We start from the raw sequence: 17,559 nt of genomic DNA, 5'->3' as shown, positions 1-17,559 counted from the left end.
TATATTGTTATAGATTACCCCACCTAACATTCTCACACTTTCTTTATAATCACAACTCCGCAACTCCTCATTCCCATACCCCTTGCACCTTTAGTTCATTCTAACTCACAAATATCTCTCCTTATTAGAGATGGTAACGACGCGAGACAGATACATGTTTTGCTATTTTATGTCCATGCACATAAAAAGTAAAATTTATCTTAATTGACGTATATTAAATTTTTATCTCATCTTCATTCTTATCGTGTAAAAGATATATGTTCATATCCGTATTATTATTTTATTGTTTTAACATCAATTAATTAATTTTTATAAAATAATAATAAAGTATGATAAAAAAATATTTTATTATCAAATATTTAATATTAAAATGAGGTTTTTTTTATATTAAATATTTATAAAGAAATTATAATTGTATAAATTTCAAATTTTAAATTAAGTAGCATATAAAATTTCATAGAACCAAAACATGTATTAAATTTTCAAACGTTAAATGAAACCTAGTTGATCAAATTTATAAATATTTAAAAAATATATAAAAATAAATAAATTTTCAAATTAAAATATATTTTAAATGTTTGTTTACTTCAATTTTTAAATTTTAATAATTTTTTTTTAAAACTAATAAAAGTTATAATACATCACTTGATCAAAATCACACAACGAACATACATTAAACCAATAATAATAAAATTTTGAATGGTCATAAAAAAGATTAATGATAATTATGTTAAATTATTATATTATAGTAAATGAAATTTATTTACATAATTATATTAATAAAATTACACGTATGATAATGAGTTAGAAAGTAAAAATAATTATATAAAAATTATCAAAATAGTAATTTACATGATAAAATTAAATAAAAAGTAAAAATATTTTTAAAATATTATCAATTGTGTCTTAGAAACAATTTGAGATATCATGAATCAAAAATTACAAAATATAATAAATATATAATTAAGGATAAGATATAATTAAAATACCTTAGAAATCTAAAATAACTTTTTAAATATAAATTTAGTTTATGATTGAAAGATAACAAAAGTTTTTTTAACAACTAAAATAATTTTTTAAATGAAACAAAAATTAATAATAATATAATAAAAAGATAAAATATTAACTATGACTATTCATTTATACTACTAATTGGAAGATAAGAAACAAGAGGATGGTAAAAACCAAAAAATAGGGTGTGTGTATACATAACATTTGAAAAAGTAAAAAAAAAAAATGAAAAAAAGTTAAGGTTTACAAGGAATCGCATATAAAAAGCGAGTGGGTGAACTTAAAAAACCAGATGAGTCTAATAGAAAAGCCTGATGTTGATTGTCTAATTTATGCACCTTGTATTGGGCTCAAATACAGAATAATCCATGTTGATGAATTAAAATCAACCCGCTTATTTCTTATACAAATAGAACAGTAGAAACTGAATAATGAAAAACATAGTATAAAGAGGGAGGCTAAAATAAATAAGAAATAGAGAGGAGAAAATATAAATTATTTGAAATAATTAGGCATACTTTAAAACTATTTTCATCAATAATTTAGCTACTAGAGTTCATTTACGTGTTTGAATTATCACTTAAATTTATAAAATTTGTATCATGTTAATTTATTGTGTCCACTACATAAAACAAATTTTGTAAGTTCAAACTTCATTTTCGACTAAGAACTATTCTTCCAGTAAATAAATTGTGTTATCAATCATACAATAATCTTACTTGCTTTTTAATATTTAACAGTAGTTTTAATTAAAGATCTCGGATCGATTGTTAATATGGTCAAATTATAATATATAAATATTATTTCATAAATTATTTTTATAATTTTAAATCAGACATAAATTTATTTATCTTGTACTTAAAAAAAATACAAAAATAAAATAAAATTATATATATAAATTATCAAAATCAAACTAATCTACAAACTAAGAAGACTAAAAGCTAGCTAAATAACACTGTAATAATTCATCATTTTGAATTTCACTTTCTTAAGAATTCGATAATGTATATAAACATTTTTTATGCCTTTCAAATTATTTAAGAATTTATAATATCACTTAATTTTAACTATAACATAACATTAATATATATATATATATATATATATATATATATATATATAAATTCACTATTTAATAGTAGTTATATAAATTAATGTATTATTATTCTTATTAGGATAATATTTCAAAATACAATTGTTAAATTAGTTAAAATTTATATTTCTATTAAACTTTATTTCAGATGTTATTTAACTAATTTTCTTACATGATGCAGACACTCTTTTATATATATATATATATATATATATATATATATATATATATATATATATATATTATAAAATAATTATTAGATTATGATTAATTTTAGTGATTAAAAATAATTAGTTTCTGTAGTAATCAATTTAAATATTAATTTATAAACAAAAAATTATTAGTAACTAAAATAGTTAAAAATTACTGTCATTTTTTCTGGCAAGGACTCTTTTAGCCAAATGGTGTAATTTATATTCTAATTTACAAAAATGAACAACTTAAAAAAAAAATACTGCCAAATTTAAGGTGTGACAATGGAAATAGTAGATTGGGTAGATCTATAAAAATTTAAGGTTTGCCTCAGTTGATTACAGTACAAATTGTTAAGAAGAGAGTATGATCCTTCTCATAGTAAGGACTTTTTTAGCAAAATGGTGTAATTTTTATTCTTATTTACAGATGTACCACACCTAGCCAATTTAACCAAATAATAATAATAAACGATCACCATATCTATACGCAAAGTAATTCAGGTAACCGGCCTAGGCTGACCTAAGCCTAACCGGCCTAAACCGATAACCTAAGACGCTAAAGGAATAACCAGCCTAAGACGACATGTGAGCAATGGCGGCATAAGTCGCTAAAGGGGTAATCGGCCTACACCGACCACTCTAAGAGACTTGACGAAATCAAAGCACTCCTAAAATCCAATAAGCCAACAATAATCAAGACTAAAGGCCTGGGCTAAGTAAGGTCCAAGCCCACCTATGGCCCAAACCAGGGCCCAGCCCATGGAATGGTCAAACATAATTAATAATCTATAAATATACATGGATCCCACGAATTAAAGGTACGCATTCATTACTTCATTAATCACCTCACCTGATTTGACTTTCTAAGAGTCTTCGCTGACTTAAGCTTTGGAGTCCCTTCTACAGGTAACCCCTCCCGAGTCCAAGCCGACATATGCCAACTAGGAAGAGGCCAACTGAGGAGATAGCAGACTATGTGGGTAAGGTGACACTTGTGCCTAATTTATCTTATTTGTTTTCTGCAAGAATAACATAAATGGTCAATTTTTAAAAAAAACTACTGATAATTTTGAGGTCTGACAATAGGAACAGTGAACTGGGCATATCTATCACATGTTTGTCCAGTTGAGTACAGTACAAATTGTTAAGAAGAGCATAGTATCCTTCTTATGGTAAAAGTTGTTTTAGTCAAATGATGTAATTGATATTCTTAATTACGAAGATGAACAATTTTCAATTTTAATTTTAGTCATGCTGGTACATACAACTTTCCCATATGGATAATTTTTTAAAAAGTTATCCATTTTTGTAATTAAAAATAAGAAGGTTAAATCACTCTAAATGTCCCCATTTTTGTAGCGAAATCTCAAGTAGGTTTCCCAATTTTTTTTGACTCAATTGAGTCCATATTTTAGAAAATTCATTGCAATCAGGTCCTTTCTGTTAGTCGTACATTAACGGTGTTAATTATGTGCCACGTGTCAACACGTAGTTTTTTTGATTTTTTTTAATCTTAGTTTTTTTTTATTTTTTTATTTTAAAAAAATAAAAATTGTCACGTGTCAATTTGACATTGTGCCACGTGGCATAGACAGTGTGATGTGGCAGTGGCAGTGCCACGTGACACTATTGAATGTAAAAAGTCTCAACAATGTAGTTTTTGTATTTGTTATTTTATCTCAATTTGATCCCAATTTTTTTAAAACTGATTCAATTTCATCCATATATCAAATTTATTTTTTATATAAATTTTACAATAGTATTTTTATTATAGTTTATATTTTTAACAAAATTATGTTTATTTAAATGCATATTTTGCACTGATATTTATTTAAATTGTTTTGAATATTTATATATTTATAATTTATAGATAAATGTTAAAGTTGCTTTAAAAATAAAAGTTTTATAAATTTAAATATATAATTTTAAAATAATTTTATAACAATTTAAAATAAATATATTTATTTAAAATTTTACAATTTAATTTATAAATTTGTTATTTTTTAACCAATTCTAACCTTTGTCTATAAATTATTGATATATAAATATTTGAAACAATATTTAAATAAAGTTCAATGCAAAATATACATTTAAATAAACTTAATTGTTAAAAATATCAATTATAATAAAAATAACATTGTAAATTTTATATAAAAATTAAATTTGATATAGGGATGAAATTGATTCAGTTTTTAAAAAATTAGGACCAAATTGAGACAAAATAACAAATATAGGGACATATTCAATAGTGACACGAGACACTGTCACTGCCACATCACATTGTCTCTGCCACATGGCACAAGGTCAGATTGACATGTGACAATTTTAATTTTTTTTAATTATAAAAAAATTAAAATTAAAAAAATTAAAAAAGTTACGTGCTGACACGTGACACATAGTTAATACTGTTACTATACTACTAACTGAAAGAACCTGATTGCAACAAATTTTTTAAAATAGAGACTCAATTGAATCAAATAAAAATGGGGAACTTACTTGAAACTTGCTACAAAAATGGAGACATCTAGAATGATTTCACCAAATAAGAATTACATCACTTGAAAAAAAAAATTACTATGTAAGACGTAATATAAAAATGTGATTAATTAATTTTATAATTAATTTTGAACTCATCATGACTTAATGCTTTGTTTTTATTACAATTTCATTATGGTATGAGAATGATGGGATCATGATTAAATACCATGTTTCTATTAGCCTTTATGTTAAGATATTAAAGTATTTGAACATTAAATAAATTCATTTTTATAAATATATTAGAAATTTTAATAAATATTTTGAGAATGTCAAAAAATAAACATATAAACTTTGTTTAGTATGTCATATATATATATATATATATATATATATATATATTTTGTAAAAAAGTATTTTAAATTATATATTAATCTATAATATTTTAAAAAAATTGGTGGGTTCTGCTTCATTATAATCTTCCATTATATATTAGCTTATTTAATAAATTTATGAATGTTTCATGTTATTTATAAAAAAAATTGAGAATTTCAAATATAAGATGACGAGAAAATTTTATTATTGTCAACAAATAAAGGGACTTACTTTTTTTTTATTTACTATTTTCGTCAAATAAATGGACTTCAACAAGACTTTTCTAAATACAACGATATTCTTTCTTATATAAAATCAAATTAATGAAGAAAGTTGGATACAATTTTGTATAAATACTCTTCGACTCCTTTTAATAGGTAACTTGTTTATATATAAATTAATGATAAAATTAATATGTATTATCAGCCATACAAATCAATCCTCTCATCATTATTTATAATATTTCAAGATATGCGTGTTTGACCTGAAAATCTTCACGAGTGTTATTTAAAAAAGATTTAAAGATACAATTTTCTGAAAAGTTTCCCCATCATCCACATTGGTACTAGAAAAGATTTGAAGGTGCAAATTTTCAAACTATATCAAATTATGTAAGTCACGAGATGAAGCTTATAAATGTGATTGAAAAGTGAGTTGTGAATCTTTGACGTGCTTATATTCTATTGTTTCTTTGACGTGCTTAAACTATAATCCATTATCACCATATCATAGTCAATTATTCTCAATTAACATAATCAATTGAAAGGATCAAATGTTGAAACGTAAAAAAAAGAAAATAATGGCGTGCGTAGTGAAATTAAGACAATTAACTAGTTTTTCATAAAACCATCTTCTATCTATATTATATTTGGTTTTGTTAGTCATATTTATAATTATTCATTTTTTTCTTGTAATTTTTGTATCAAGGTTAATGCTACATCCTTGATTTTTGTTTTATTTTATTAATTATTACTTTAGAGTTAATTTTGATAGATCTGAAATAGTCCTCGATAGTTGTCATAGAATTTAAATTTTATATAATTTTTTCAGTCGATGTTTGTTTACTCATGGACTTTTTAGAGTTAATTTTGGTACAGCGACTTCGGTAGTCAAATTAATAGCAACTTAGGTATAGATTAAAATATTGAATTTCTTTGTATATAGTTCTAAAGACAAATAATATTATAACATCATATTCAGACTTTTCATACTGTCATTCTCATTTTTGACCTATATCCTAAACAAAATATCATACGAATAGAATTGATTTTATTTTCAAACCTTGAAGGAATAATTAATTGTTATTTGAATTCTGCAATTAAAAAAATAGTAAATCTTTTAAAATAACGGAATTAATTTATAAGTAAGTTATAAATTTAAGTATTTTTAATTAATTTGTTAAAAAAATTATTTTATTGAGCAGTGAAAAGTTTTAAAGTATTTTATTGTTTAATTTTTAATTAACGAGATGACATTATTATTACTTTTATTTATTTTTTTCATTTTTTATTGACTTGTATTTTTTTTGTTTATTTTTTAATTTCTGATTCAACTCTTCTTAAAAGTATGCGATTATAGATTAAATTAATGAAATTGATAAATAAAATGAAAACAAAAAGAAAAAAATAATAATCACTTTATTTCATTAACCTCTAAAATCATATACAGAATACTTAAATAAAAATGAAAACGTAAATATTTAATATACAAAGAATTTAAATTTTTTTAATTCAAAATATTTAAATTTATTTATTACTCAAAAATAATTATTTACAAGTAAGTTGTTTTGAAAGTATAGACTTGTTTATCTGATGTGTTTACATGTCAAACAAAACAAGCAAAAAGGTAGTAAGTCAATAAAGTATGGAGTATTAAAAAAAAAAAAAAAACAGTAATTTTGAACACCGATAAAAATAAGAGATTTAATTTTGAATTCAACAGCATCTAGCTTTTTGTCACTAAAAATTCAAAGATTTGATATCTCCACTTTCTTATAAATTTTCTCTTATCATGTGGTGGATAAGCATGAGAACACTAATTACGCACCAACTTCAAAGTCATGCACCTATTCGTCACCCACATTCAAGTGTCCCTTACCGTTTGGACCCTTAGCGGTGATCGATGACCCATTCATAATTGGGCCTTGATTCCAAACTCGGGTCATTTTTTTTTTCACCCATAAAATTATTAATTATTTATATTTTACCTTTAAATAAAATATATTAAAAACCCTAAACTTTTTTCCTCCTTCTTCATGTGCTACTCCTCTCTCTTCACCTTCACGCTTATGTCATCTCCATTGTCTTCCTCATCGATCACCAACTTCATCTTCATCTTCATCATCTTCACACAATAATGAACCATACATTTATCTTCATCTTCACCTCCATTCCAAGCACACAATCCCAAGTGATTTTTGATTTCGGTGTAGATGTGAACCGATAATTGTCATTATCATGTCTTTATTGTTATTTTTTATCGTTATTTTATTATTATTTTTTTAAATATTTCATATTTTATTTAAAAAAAATAAGTATTTGATTTACCTATTTAATATTTTGCATATAAGTGAAAATATTAAAGAAATAAAAAAATATCAACATAATTTGATTATCAAAGTTATGAGAAAGATGAGATATTGATAAAGTTGGTTACTCCAATACCAATCAATTACAAAGTTGTAGGCACAGTCCAATTTGAAACATCTATAAATAAGGGACTATGTTTGGAAATTAGCACATGCATTGGATCTCTTTCGAATTAGAGAATATGTTTCGGATTAGAACTATTAATTGAGAATTTCATAGTGTATTTCGGATTATCTAATACGAAATACATTTTTAAATCCGAGAATGCATTATAGATTTCAAAACTCAAGTGAGAGTTTTAGATTGGCCAATTCAAAATACATTCTCAGATCTGGGAGTGCATTTGGATTTTCCAGTCCAAAATGTGTTACCATCTTCAAAATGCATTCTATATTACCTAATCCCCCAATCTTCGGTGTGATTTTTGGATTGGTCAATCTAGGATGCATTCCCACATTTCATATTGGTTAATTCAAAGCACACCAGTATATTCTAGAACAAACCAAAATATTCCAAAACATTCCTCAATTTATCATTGAGACCTTCATAGTCCATGTAGAAATCTTCTTTTGTTTCTTATGGTAAAGTTTGATAGAGAAAGGGACTAGGAATGGGGTAGAATGGTGAAGGATAAGAAACAATGCATTGTAGAAAATGATAAAGTGGGAGAAGGTGAAAGTTATTGATACTATTGAAGAAAGAAGAAAAAAGAGAAAGTAGATTTAAGATTTTTAATATATTTTAATCAATGGTGAAATGGGAATATTAGAATTTATTGGTGGTAGGAAGAAAAAAGGAAGGTGCATGTTACAAAATTGACAAATGTATCAAATCGTACAAATAATAAAATGTGGATAAGTGCAGATATCTTTTTCCATAGAGATTTGTGTCGTTCGGGAAAATTAGGCTTTTTCACTAATTAAGGCTAAGAACTTTAAAAGAATGAAAATTATTGATGTATATGAAATAAATCTTTAAAACCTAGAAAGCAATAAAATTTATAAAGTTACTATATGATAAAGACTTCACTGGGATAGATCTCATAAATCAAATCAATATGAAAAACACTAAACAATATACTTCAATTCTTAATCTAACCTTTACACCACATCTAACAAGTCATAATGTCTTAGAGACAAGTCTAAACTTATTAATAAGAATCCTAATGTTTTAAACTTTTTCTTATTAAAAGTTTGCATTAAGCATTAAATTTGGATTTAGGAATGACCAACAATGAACTCTATGTTTAGATGCTCAATCAATTAGTTGTTCTATTCTAGTATAGGTTCCGATATTGTGTCCAATAATCAAATACCCACAGATATGCAATCAATCAATTCATTCAAATAAAATCGAGAATAGAATACAAGAGTAATGGACAATAAATATATTTTGAAACACTTTCATCTTTAACACTTCCAATCTAGCATCATCAAACATACAACATGACACTTCTTCATGCTCACTAACTTAACCACACCCCCATATTTGTTTTTTTCCTCTCCTACCCACTAATTGAGACTCCGGGAGAGAACCCATGTCTTCATTATTAAGGAAATTGAAGGGATTCAAGTAAATTCAACAAGGAAGCACCCTTCAAATTAGTTCCTTTCCATATCACATGTTCCCTCTGCATCAACAAAAGAAAAGAAAAATTCACAGCTTTCTAATAATCACAAAGACAAACTAAGAGCCACCATATCCAAATTCCAACACACTCACGCCTCTCAGACTAATACACAATATAAAACTAATCCTAGTTCCAACACCTAATCGGAATATCGAAACAAAGAGAAAATATAGAAGGGAGATGGCATTGACAACTTCTTCAATTGCATGCTTTGAAGGCCCTGGCACGATGGTGATGGCGACTCGTCATTAAAGATGCGATAAGAGGTCTTGAAGGAGATGGAGAATGGAGAAGTTATGGGTGAAAAGGATGGAAGAGTGGTTTGGGGAATAATAAGAGATGGAAGGGTATAGGCTAGAGGTTTGGAGAAATTTTGGAAAGGGAAAAAAATGAGAGAGAATGGAGTATTGTCTACGTGTGGGGAGGAGTTCTAATAAATTCTACATCAGAAAATAATAATGTGTCATATCCGCATCATGTCAAATAAGCATGTCTAACCATGTAAACGTTAAGGATTTTAACAACATTAACAAATAAGGATTTGATTGAAGCGTTTTAATAAATTTTGAAATGCAATTGAAACAAAAAGCTAAGTGATGCTAATTTGAAACTTCTCGACCAAATTTGGAATCAAGCGAGTAATTAAGAAAAAAAAAAGTATCTTCGATTGTAGATTAACTTTTTTGTTACAAATATGATTTTTTTTTAAGTATTCCATAAGATGAATCCATCTAGAATGTTGAGTAAATATTATTACATTGTTTTGATCTCCACACATAAATATTTCTTCACAAAATATCCTAACAATACAATAACTAAAAGTAAAAAGAAAGACTTTTTTCAATAATTTCACTTATAATTTAGTACTCCTACAATAATATATTTAAGAGAGAAAAATAGTTTTTCCAACTACTACCAACAAAAACACGCCAATAAATTTAAAGCTCACATCAAAATTTAGAAAACAAAGGAGTGGACAATAACCTCCCAACTTCAAAAACACCTAACTGATTCTAAAGAAATTATTTTTAGTTTATTCCAGTTCTTATTTAGACACAGCAAAACAAAGTTTCAAGTAAAAATATAGCCTCCAAAATTAAAAATATGAACTTTTATAGTAAATTATCAAAGTCAAACCCATTTCCAACCAATCATGCAAAATATTCAATTTAATAATTTTACTAATAAGTCTTCTTACATGTAGTATGATTATTGATTCTCTTTAAGATTCCAATATAAGTCTCTCATTAGCAGGTATGGTTCATAATCCACCAACTCTAAAAATAATATTATGTTTTTAAAACGGACTTTCATATTTTGACAAATTTTTTTTTAATAAAATTTACTTTTCAACATATATTAAACATTTTATTTCTCTCTCTAAATTTCATCAATTTTTTTTTTCATTCAGTCACGTGTCATCATGTGCACATTATTAAAAGTTTTTCGACGTAACTTTTGTTAAAAAATAATTTTGATTTTAAAACATACAATAACATTATATTTTAGAGAAAATGATTATTAGTGATGTGATTTACAAACTTTCAATTAATTGAAGAAGCTTATCTACGACTTATGTTGCTTTGTCACCTCCGGTTGACCATGGGTTAGTCCTAGCCCCGCCATCGATGCAATGCACATGTGCCCGCGTGCCTGCTCAAACATCGGAAGAATCACATTAATTCATCGCTCAATACACAACGAAGATAAAATAGTAAGCATTATTTACATAGATAAACAAGAAAATAAATACACTTAAATGGTTGTATGATTATCAATTGATCTATAGTTTTTGATTTTTTTTAAAAAACACGACAAAGTATTCTAAATGAATTAAATGAAATATTTTTATGAAAAATTACAAAAATAATAAATAAATACTTTATAGTCGTCGTTCAACTTCCTCTAATTTTCCCCTGTAATTTCCATGTCTTAGAAGGAAACTATTCGACAAGCTATGAACAAGTTAAAAAAAGTTAGGGATCAGATTTCTTTATTCAAATTATTCTATCAAAATTATATGTTTTTAATATATAAAAGTTAACATAAATAACTTATTTTTACTTAAAACTTTATAAAGGGAAAAAAATTTAAAGATAGAAAAATAAATAGTATAAATAGACATTTTAATTTTGTTTAAAGAGAAACTTAAAAGAGAATAAAAAAAATTAAATTTTCGACTTATTGACGTTTTTAAATAACAATTCGATGGTGATATCACTAATACAAAAATAGACATTCACTTCACATAATTTACGACTGACAACGAGAAACTCTTATTCAATGATTATTTATGTTGGACACTGTAGTGTCCTATGAAAATGATTTAATTTACGTTGAATAATAAGATGCCAAACATAAATTTATATATAAAAACATTTTTCTCTATGCGTAAAACTAATCAATCATTCAACAATTACAAGATATTTTTGAGTCTCTGTTTCGTAGTCGAGGAACAATAAAAATTATATGTAATAATAGTAAATATGATAATCATTTTTTTTCACTTTAAAAAAAAAGTATCTTACAAAAATAACCCTAATGTTCTGGGTGAGAATATTATAAGGAGTTTAATTCCATTTATTGCCGACGTGACTCTCATATTGTATAATATCTCAAAGGCAACAGTAAACATCATTAGGGTTTAGAATGGAATATTTGTTTGGAAACGACGTATTCAGAATATACCACACCAACGTCAATGTCAATATATATGAATTTGTGGACAAGAAAAAAAGTTAAAATAACAACAGGAGGGCAGGCACGACACTTAGAAATTTAACCACAAGACAATATCCAACAATTTTTTATCTATATTTTACATTCTTTATTTTATCCTTTAATTTCTCAGTTTCTTTGTAAATATATAAAAATAAACTTTTTTTTAATAATCAAGCAGGTTATAAAGTGTTACAAGTGGAGTAAATTCATACAAATTTGAAACAAGTGAAAAAAGAACAGAGAAACTAAAATCCTTTGGAGAGGGATAGTTTTGAACTTCCTTTTCATTTCATTCCATTACAATGCATCATACCTATTAAGAAGAGGAGGGAGAAATAATAATAATAAATAATAATGGGAAGACAGTGACCTTAGCAGAGAGAGGGAGGAAAATGGTGGGGTGAATTACAAAGCATAAAGCAAAATAAAACAAAAGTGTGAATGATGATAACTATTATGATAATATGAGTGTCAATAATGATTGACGAAGACGTCGTATTCGACGATGGCATCGCCTTTGGAGAAATCGACGGAGTGGAACCTGGCCTGAGCGTAGCCACGGGCGAAGCGAAAAGCGCCGGTGCCGCCAACGATGGCCATTTCCCTAACAGGTTCGCTCATTATCATGTTTCTGGCCAACACGCTGATGGTGCTGCCGTTGAAGTCTCCGTCGGTGAAGGCCATGGTCATGACCATCATGAGCCCCATCTCCGCCTGAGATATGGAAGTGTAAATCCCCTGGGCCTTCCCCACGAGTTTGGAGTCGGGTTCGGGTCCCGCCGTCAAGGGGTCGTCCATGGCGACAACGGTGCCGAAGGGAAGGGCGTCCTTGGCTTTTCCGTTGGGCTCGGCGACAATGACCATGCTGGGGTTGGGCCCGGTGACTACGTCGTGGAAGAAGAAGTGAAGGTGGGTGAACTTGTCCTCACGGAAACCCATGAGTGTTGGTGTGAGACTTTGGTAGTAAGTGGCGGTGACGAGAGTGATGAGTAAAGAGAGGTTAAGGCAAAGGAAAATGGTGGAGTTGGCCATGCTTCACAAACCGGAGATACTCAATTCAATTTCTCTCACTCTTTCTCTTGGCTTTCACTGGATCGGTGTGAGCTTTCACCTCTCCCCCACAAACTATTTATAACCTCACGCTGCCCCACACAACCCTTTTTTTAATCACACAATTCAAACTCAACACCATTTTCACTTCTCTCTTCTACCGTTGACGGACCAAAACCTCGGCTTGAAAAAGACAGATAAACATACGAATCACCTCAGAAACTATCCGGTGGAAGTTGGTTCAGCTCACCTTTTGACTCACATCACCTCTAATTTTATTTCTTACAAAATTTTAATTAATCTATAAGAACTTCAATTATAATTTTGTATTCTATGTCAAATTGTATACGATTAAAAACACTAACAAAATCGGTTGAAGGTAAGATATGCATTCCAATTATATTTTATATTTATATATATATAAAATGAAATTATCTTATTTTTAGTCAAACTTTCAACAAAATATTTGAAAAATTCACTAAAATAGATTTTAAATAAGGTTTTGATACCATATAAGTGAAGTTTAATCTTATAAACAACTTACTTATGTGATTAAAAACAAAATTCAACTATTTATCATAAAATGATTATTAAATTATTTTCATTTATTTATATTTTAAGAAGCATATAATACTTTAAGTTTATTATAATTTATAGATGAGATTATTTGAATAGACTCGTGTGCCGCCGGGGAAATAGCGACGTGGTGGAGGTTTGAAAGATTCTATTTTCAGAGTTTAGTTATTTTATTGCAGGAAGTTCCTTTGTTTATTGTGAGTGGAAATGAACTACGAAGTTCTTACTTAACTTTGAACTGATTTTTTTTTTTATCTTTCAAATCTAAAATTCATCTTTATATAGTTTAGTAATTTGGAAAAAAAATAAACATAGGTAAACATTGTTAAAAAAATACTTTTGAAAATAGTGTAATTTAGAATTTTAAGAATAAAAATACAAAATCAAATATGTTAGGATGTAAATGGTATATAGTAGTAATATAAGTGAAATGGTAAATAATATTTGGATTTGAGAGACTAAGAATGTAATTTTCAAAGATTAAAAAACGTTGATTTAAAAATTCTAAAAACATTTTGTAAGGCCCCATTTTTATATTCTGCCCTAAAGTTGATGGGCTGCCTTTGTGAGTAGGCCTAAGGCCGGCCCAACGTATAAGTCCCTAAGTCTGTCCTAATTCCACACTCACTCTCACTATTGCAGAAATTCTGCAGCCGTCACCTTCTCCTTCCGCTCTAGAGCTCTGCTAGGGTTCCTCCCTAAGTCTCTCGAGCTAGCCCCGAATCAGCTTCTACCCCACGTAAGTAACCCCTCTAGACCATCAGAGTCCTATTTTACTTTCCCCCTCGTATTTTCCGCAGTTAGGGTTGGGTACTAATCTGCCTTGGTTTCGTGTGCCTTCTATTTTCAGCTCCTGTGCGTTCTAGAGCTGCTGTGCTCCTTGGTCCCGCGTCGAACGCCCTGTACGAACCCATTTTCCAGGTACGGGAAGTTAGGGTTTCAGTCTTTTAGGTGTTGCCTTGGCTGTTCTTGAGTGAGTTACTGATTTCATGGATGAATCCTTCGTGTTGGTGTGATTAAATGCTTGTTATGCTTGGTTGATTTGATATACATGGCTGTTACAGTGAAGAACAGTGGCGAGACCTGTAAATCTCGCCCAAGCGAGTCAATCTCGCCTAGGCGAGATGAAACAGGGAGCTCGCCCTGGGCTATTGCACGAAAGGTCGCCCAGGCGACCTGCTTGAACTCTTGAGCGAGGGAACACCTCGCCCAGGCGAGAGGGATCTCGCTTAAGCGAGATCCCGTGATGTTTCCTGAGTGCTCCATCGAACCCTCGCCCAGGCGAAGGGGGGACTCGCCCGAGCGAGCACGTTTCGCCTGAGCGAGACCCCTCAGCCTGAGCGAGGGATTGAGCGAGGCAGTGCGCTGTTTGGGGTGTTTGTTATTCTTGGATGATTGATATTGGGTTGGGTGTGAATTGTTTGATGAGAAACACGCATATAATGGAGTATTATGCGTGCTTGGCATGAATCGCGAATTGTGTACGTCGGGTTGGGTATGTTATTGGCATGTGAAATGTGTGAGAGGTTTGGAACTAAAGGAACACGTTTATGATACGAGATGAGGCCCTAGATTCATGGGGTGGTGATGATCAGATGCATAGATCCAAAACGCGAGGTGTATGAGGAACAAATCCCAGGGAAGGGTATGAAATTATAAATATGATATTTGATGTTCTCCTACTGTCATTTATAAGTGTTGGTCCGTGTCAGCGTGTAATTCCTTGGGGTCTCTAGGTGAGACCTCCGGGGTTGCGCTTCAGTGGTTGGGACGTAATCCCATGGCCCCTGTTAGTGGGTGTCCATGGTGGTGCCCCATCTGTATAACTAAGTAAGGATTCAAGGTAAGGACTGTATCCTGACACTCTAAGGGGCCAGTTAGTCTCACTTAGAGCGGACTGACCCCTGTGGTGAGAGTAGCAGGAGGCCTGAAATTCATTAAGGGCTAACCTTGTGGTGAGGGAGAATTGTTTCATCGTGACATTTGTAACACATAGCTCGGGGGTGAGCAGCTCAGGTTCGAGCAGGGGTATCCACCACAAGTGCAAGCATCCGCTGAATCCGACTAAGTTATACATATCCGGATGAGTCGAGTCAAGTCGTAGTGTATCGAATGAAGAGTCATGACATGCTTGATTGCTATATGGGTATGGAATGATAATAATGTAATTGATTGTATGATAAGAATGTGTTGGCTCTAGCTTACCCTGTTTGTTGTATGGTTGCCTTGTATGTGGTTCTTCTTTTTTTGCGATGATCATCGACTTGGTTGATGGGAGCAGATGGGCGAGGTTCTCTTGGTCAACAAGCGAATGGAGATTCCGCTGCTTAGCCATCTGGGCTGGAGTTTTCCTTGTGTTTTATTTAGGGCCATGGCCCATGTATCTCTTTCTGTATTTCTACGCTCTATGTTGTTTTCGTATTCAGCTTTCCTTTGGCATCGTGGTGTGCCTGAGTTTTGTCGGGGTGGTGTTAAAGACCCCAGGACTACGCTATTGTACTTGTATTGTGTGACGTTTTCCTTTAATTTCGCTTAATAATTAAATGGGACGTTACATTTATGGTATCAGAGCGGTCATTCCTTAGGTCTGTGGACTTGGATGCCCGCTTAGCTTTCTCTGTGTGTCTCTGAGTGTTCAGTTAGAATTCTTGCCTTTATCGAGCCTAACCAAGTGATTTTCTGTGTGCCAGTGGACTATGGCACCTCCTCGTCGAGCTTCTCAATCATCCCAGGGGGACACGCCAGATATCGCCAGAGCCATAGAGGCAATGGTAGCGGCTATGACGCAGCAGAGTGCTGCGATGATGCAGCAGCATGAGGCATCCATGCAGCGGCAGGCGGCGTCTCTTGAGCAACAGCAGGCAGTAATGCAGCAGATGGAGGCTGCGAGGGTAGCTGCGGAGGATGCTCATCGGCAGCACATGGAGGCCCTCCGCCAGTTGGAGGAGAACAGGGTGACTGCCCCTGTGTTTGGTCCTAAACCACGACCTGCAATCAGGGAGTGGAGCCTGGAGGACTTTCTGAAACACCACCCGGCGAAGTTTGACAGGAAAACCAGTCCTGACGCCGCAGACCAATGGCTGAAGGACCTAGAGCGCATCTATGACGCCAAGATGTGCCCTGCGGAGAACAGGTTGGCGTTCTCAGTCTATATGCTCACTGGGGAGGCGGAGCATTGGTGGAGCAGCACCCGATCCATCCTGGAAGAGAGGGATGAGCCAGTGACGTGGGAAACTTTCAGGGATAGGTTCCTCTCCGAGTACTTCCCGGACAGCATCCGATACGCCAAGGAGGTGGAGTTCCTCCAGTTGACCCAGGGAGGGAAGACTGTCACAGAGTATGCTGAGAGGTTCAAACACCTCAGCCGTTTCTACACCCTACCACTCGATGAGGAGTGGCAATGCAGGAAGTTCGAGAATGGGCTTCGCGGTGATATTCGCTTGATGGTGGCACCCTTGTCCATCAAGGATTTTGCTGCTCTGGTAGAGAAGGCCAGGGTGATGGAGAAGATGAAACGCGAGGTGGAAGGCCAGCGCCCACAGCAGCCACAGCCGCCTCAGAGGATCGGTGAACCATCTGGGTCCAAGCCCAGGCATGAGGAGCGGAGGAGACCGTACGATAGGCCCCACCATCAGTCCCAAGGGTCTAGGGGTCTTCCTCACCAGCAGGGTCGAGTGCAGTGCTATATATGCGGGGGCCCTCATCTGAGGAGTGCTTGCCCGCGTATGGAGGGTTATCGTCGGTGCAACAACTGTGGCAAGGAAGGTCACTTTGGGAAGGATTGTCCTACCCTTGCTAGGGTAGCAGCACGCCCTCCAGTTCAGACTCCTCACCAGCACCAGCGGA

At 31.5% G+C, this 17,559-nt stretch overlaps 1 protein-coding gene across 1 annotated transcript; it reads right to left on the bottom strand.

Moving 5' to 3' along the window:
• Positions 1–12,338: 12,338 nt before the first annotated feature.
• On the bottom strand, positions 12,339–13,208 carry LOC114178337 (dirigent protein 2-like). Its single transcript, XM_028064180.1, has one exon. It carries the CDS (start codon positions 13,117–13,119, stop codon positions 12,559–12,561), a length of 561 nt encoding a protein of 186 aa, XP_027919981.1. The 5' UTR covers positions 13,120–13,208; the 3' UTR covers positions 12,339–12,558.
• Between the last annotated feature and the right edge of the window lie 4,351 nt (positions 13,209–17,559).

This window comes from Vigna unguiculata, chromosome 1, assembly GCF_004118075.2.
Source record: "Vigna unguiculata cultivar IT97K-499-35 chromosome 1, ASM411807v1, whole genome shotgun sequence".
In the NCBI taxonomy this organism is placed as follows: Eukaryota; Viridiplantae; Streptophyta; class Magnoliopsida; order Fabales; family Fabaceae; genus Vigna; species Vigna unguiculata.
This window is presented reverse-complemented; position numbering and strand designations above follow the sequence as displayed.